Raw genomic sequence first — 5,490 nt, forward strand, 5'->3', positions numbered from 1 at the left:
GATGTCCAGAAGCAAGATACTCTGAAGACCATGTTCTTCCCTCTGAGTTCAGAATCAGAAGAAACAATGGTCAGAGGATCTGGGCTTTCCCTCTGACTCTGATCAACCGGCTTCACAAGTTCCAATATGAAGCATTCCCCTGATCAGAAGTCTCCTAGGTTTAAAGGTCAAGTCGCTATCCAAGTACAAAAGAAACTGTACCTTCCTGACGACCTACCTAACAGTCTCAGACATAGCAGAAGCTGGATTTTCCAGATCTGCCCTCCAACGGTAGCATTTTCCATGCAACGCTCAACCCTAATCCTTGGAGTATATAAAGAGGCTGAAGACTGAAAGAAGCGGCTAGAAGCATTCACATACGCGCAAGACAATTTCAAATTCTTCTAAGCTTTCTTTCATCTGAAATTCATTGAGTTTACTATTAGCTCTTTAAAAGCAAATCTCTTGTAAACAATTCTTTGATAAACAATTTGTTTAGTTCCTTTAGGAGATCAAGGTTGATCGGATCCTAGAGAAGACTAAGATAGTGAATCTTAGTGTGAGCTAAGTCAGTGTAATTGTTAGTCACTTGTAGGTTTCAAGTGCAGTTGTAACTCTTACCTGATTAGTGGATTGCCTTCATTCTAAGAAGGAAGAAATCACCTTAACGGGTGGACTGGAGTAGCTTGAGTGATTTATCAAGTGAACCAGGATAAAATCCTTGTGTGCTTTTCTATCTCTTATCTTTAGCACTTAAAGTTCTCAAAAGATTTGTCAAAATCTTTAAGGTGGAAGCTTTATACTGAAAACGTTATTCAAACCCCCCCCCCCCCTTTCTACCGTTTTTCATACCTTCATTGGAGTGTTTACGTAGATTTTGTAAAGGAATCATATGATTGTATGAGCAACAGTACCTGAGAGCACCAACCCAAGAAGACCTACAAAGAATACTACATGTTAGTGACATGCGGGGGTTCCCAGGCATGATCGGGAGTATTGACTGCATGCACTGGGAGTGGAAAAATTGTCCTAAAGCATGGGAATGTCAATTTACTAGAGGGGATAAGGGAACCACAACAGTTATTCTTGAAGCAGTTGCAACTTATGATCTATGGATCTGGCATGCCTTTTTTGGATGTCCTGGAACGTTGAACGACATAAACGTTCTAGATCGGTCACCCATGTTTGATGACGTGGAACAGGGAAAGGCTCCAGCTATGAATTTCTTTGTGAATCAACGTCCCTATAATATGGCATACTATCTAGCCGATGGTATCTATCCTTCTTATCCAACTTTCGTCAAAACGATTAGACTTCCTCAAAGTGAACCCGATAAGTTATTTGCAAAAGTTCAGGAGGGATGTCGAAAGGACATCGAACGTGCATTTGGAGTTCTTCAAGCTCATTTTAAAATCATCCGTGAACCAGCTCGCTTGTGGGATATAGATGATTTGAGTATCATTATGAGGTCATGCATCATATTACATAATATGATTGTCGAGGATGAACGAGATTCATATGCTCAACGTTGGACCGATTTTGAGCAATCTGGGGAAGGTGGATCTAGTACACAGCAACCATACTCGACCGAGGTTTTACCCGCTTTTGCAAATCATGTGCGTGCTAGATCCGAGTTGCGTGATTCAAATGTTCATCACGAACTGCAAGCAGATCTAGTGAAGCACATCTGGGCAAAGTTTGGAATGTCTCAGGATTGAAGATGATTTGTATCGTACTAATTACGTTATTTGTGTGTTGTGTGCTTAGTTTGTTGTCTTGCATTTTAAGTTATTGTGTGCTTAGTTTGTTGTCTTGCATTTTATTTTAAGAAAATAAAATAAATTCTTGTATGCTTAGTTTGTTGTCTTGCATTTTAAGTTAAGAAAAAAAAATTATAGTCTATATTTAAAAAAAATTAAATTGTTAAGTGTTTATTATTTTAATTTAATTTAAATCGACAATTGTAATTTTATGTAATTATAAAAACAAAAATATAAAATTAAATAAAAATGTGAAATAAAAAAGTGGTGGGGTAGGGTGAGTGGTGGGATAGGGTGTTGAGAGTTAAGTAAAACCATTGGAGTGGGTAATTGTTGAGAGTTTGTTGAATTGGAGAGAGAAGATGATGTGGAGTGTTGGGAAGAGAAAAAAGTGAGGTAGGAAAGGGGTAAACAAAACATTTTTTGTTTAACCATTGTATATGGTCTAAGAGTATATTCTAGTAAATTATAGCAGAGTACAAATAAGGAAAGATGATGAAATAAATGTACTATATCATTAAATGAGTAAAAATATATTGTCTCCCTCTTAGACTACTTGCAATGAGGTAGTTAAATGGGTGTTGAATGTTGAATGACTCCAATGGGGATGTTGAAAAAGGTGTTCAATGTTAAACATTTTGAATAAATTCAACATGTTGAATGAATAGTGATTTGGTCCCACTCAGTACTCATGGCAAAATCGCATTGGTTGTTGTAATTTTCAGATTCTTATTTCATTCTAATTATTTAAGGTCAATTATTTCATAGTAAATTAATTTTTTATTTAATTTTTTATTTCACCAGAATTCATCATTTTTTTGTCTATAAATAGAGACTTGGTTCATTTGATTTGGACACAGAAAAAAGAAAGGACATTTTCCCCTCTTGTTTTAGTGAAATGGATCCCAACAATAACCGTTTTAACACTCAAAACTCAGCAAATTACCCTTTCAACTTCCAAAATCCCAACAACTACATAATTCAAAATGAATCTTCCAACCAACGAGATCCCCAAAATATACCAAGTTATGGATTTTCTCCAAATTTTATCATGCTGTCATCTAATCCAAATTATAGTCAACATTATGGATCAATAATGTCTTATTCATCTCAAGCACCCCCTTATTATTCTTCTACTCCAATGGGAAATGAAAATGTTCCAAATGTTGGACTTGATGAATTTCCTGAATTTTCTACACAAATGGGTCTTGGTGAAGTCACTCCAAATGTTCCGAGCGGTCGTCATGAAGCCACTCCAAATGTTCCGAGCGGTCGTCATGAAGCCACTCCAAATGCAAATGATTCAGCTCCTACTCGCCGGAAAAACACTAATTGGACAACTCTGCAAAATTTGGTTCTAATTAGTGGGTGGATTAGATATGGAACAAGCAGTGTTGTTGGGAGAAACCAAAAAAGTGAGGCATATTGGGGTAAAATTGCTGAATATTGTAATCAGTATTGCTTATTTGATCCTCCCCGTGATGGAACTGCGTGTAGAAATCATTACAACTACATGAACATAATACTTAATAAATGGATTGACGCTTATGATAACGCTAAGCGTATGCAACAAAGCGTGTTGTCGGAAAATGATGTATTGGCAAAAACGCATGAATTGTATTCAAGTCATAAGAGTGGACGTTTCAGTTTAATGTTTCGTGATTAAATAAATTTGTTTGCTTAGTGTATTGTATTGCATTTTAAGTTTTTTGTAATTTCACTTGTTTTAATTAGTGTATTGTATTGCATTTTAAATTTTTTGTAATTTCACTTGTTTTAATAATGATTATCCCTATATGTCGTCTTTTTTGACTTACAAGAAAAAATTATTTAAGAATATAAAATTACTAAATTAGAAAGTAAAAAAATTAACTCTAAATTATGTTAATTTAATTTAAATCGATAATTGTTATTAATATATAATCACAAAAACAAAAACATAAAAGAAAGTAAAGAATATGAAGTAAAAGTGGTGGGATAGGGTGTTGAATTTTATTAAATAAAACTATTGTAGTGAGTAACAATTGAATGAGTGTTAAATTATTAGGTGAAGAGAAAGAAGATGATGTGAAGTGTAAAAAGTGAAAAAATAGGGTGTTGAATGGATTCAACCATTGTACATAGTCTTACTCTCTAGACCGCTCACTCTTCTCACTCTCCCTCACGTTTTCTCTTTAGCAGCACACAACACGATTCTTTCTTCTTTCTTAGCTGCACCCACTCACCATTTCTTCTTCTCTTCCTTGTTTTCTTTCTTTTTCTTACAGCACCACTTCATCCTTCTTCTTGTTCTCACTACCATCATCACCACGTCCGCTTCTTCTTCTCCAGCCATGGAGCCACCACCTTCACTTTCTTCTCCCATGAGCCTGAATCACGAGTTTCTCCCCTTGGCTGCAGCACCACCATGTTTTCTTCATTCTTTCATGAGACCACTATCGCTGGCTACCCACAACACCATCATGGACAGTGGCAGAGCCAGGTCTTTTTATGGAGTGTGGGAAAAAATTAAGTCTAAGTCTAACTACTCACACTTGACGTTTGATCCAAAATTTCAAATTATGGTCACAGTTATAGGTAGGGTCGGTCCGACATTTTGGAGGCCCTGAGCAAATAATAAAAATGGACCCCTAATAATTTTTTTTAAAGAACATTATCTATTTAAATTGTAAATAGCATCAACAACTTCAAAAATATGTGGCTAACATAAACAAAACGTCATATTCTAGTCAATATCATCCAAAAAAAAAATTAACTACTTAAAAAAATTCTATGTCCTAGCATTTTTTGAAGCACCCAAGGAAACCTTCCACATTCCAATGCTAATTAAACTCTTAAATATGACCAATAAATATCAAGTTACTTGTATCTACATGTCTCTCTTATTAATTGTGAACACCTTTAATACATAAGTACAGAACTGGTCTTGAATGCAACTACTAAATTTTTGTTTTGGAGAAAGTTTAATGAGAATTTTTTTTAGAGGCCCTGAGCTGTGGGTCTGCCTGCACAGGCCCAAGGCTGACCCTGATTGTAGGCGTTACGGCATTGCTACTGTTGCGGTGTGAATAGTTTATTGCCATAACAAATAATGTATTTGAGAACCTAAACCGACCGCATCTGATTATCATATGTATTTTAAAGAATTTCATCATTTTTCAAGTGTCCTAGGCAGCCATTCTTCATCCTTTAAAAGGAAAACTACGTTGTAAATATATAGGTGAGTCAGAGATATTTATAAAAAAATAATAATTATTTGCTTTTTAAATTCTTAAAAGTGTTCAGAACTCTGGTGACTTTTCCTGTCTTGGTCCCTTCAACCCTTTTTCTTTCTCAAACTTACACCATTACCAATAAACCTTTTATGTTAAAAATTGGTAAAGTTTAAAACGGAAGAAGACTAAAGACCAAAGAAAGACTCACGAAACAACTCATCTTGCTCGTCTAAAAAATTCACCCCTCATTCTCTTTTCCCAAATTGTAATGACTTCTCTTTCTCTCTAAAGTTTACTACTCATCCACATCCTTCTCTTGCCAATATCTCACGCCCTCTATGGAAATGGTTGTAGTTGAATCGAGAGGGTAGAGTAGCTGCAGGTCCAACTAGAGTCAGCCATCACCAAGTTCATCAACCAGTAAGACAATGCCCAGTTTGAAGACGGAGCCAAGCTCACCCACTCAGTCACCGCCTCACCCACTCACCTGGCTGCAAATCAACAACCACAAACCTTTCCACTACCAAAACCTCACC

General features: G+C 36.0%; 1 protein-coding gene across 1 annotated transcript; it reads left to right on the forward strand.

The window, feature by feature from the left end:
* The first annotated feature begins 2,637 nt into the window (after positions 1–2,637).
* Positions 2,638–3,405, forward strand: LOC130736122 (uncharacterized). The gene has a single exon (XM_057587968.1). The coding sequence runs from the start codon at positions 2,638–2,640 to the stop codon at positions 3,403–3,405; it is 768 nt and encodes a 255-aa protein (XP_057443951.1).
* Positions 3,406–5,490: the final 2,085 nt, after the last annotated feature.

The sequence above is a fragment of the Lotus japonicus genome, chromosome 2, assembly GCF_012489685.1.
Source record: "Lotus japonicus ecotype B-129 chromosome 2, LjGifu_v1.2".
NCBI lineage: Eukaryota > Viridiplantae > Streptophyta > Magnoliopsida > Fabales > Fabaceae > Lotus > Lotus japonicus.

Bases quoted from the DNA above. Each gene is read 5' to 3' on its own strand.
- LOC130736122 (XM_057587968.1), top strand. From the start codon at position 2,638: ATGGATCCCAACAATAACCGTTTTAACACTCAAAACTCAGCAAATTAC.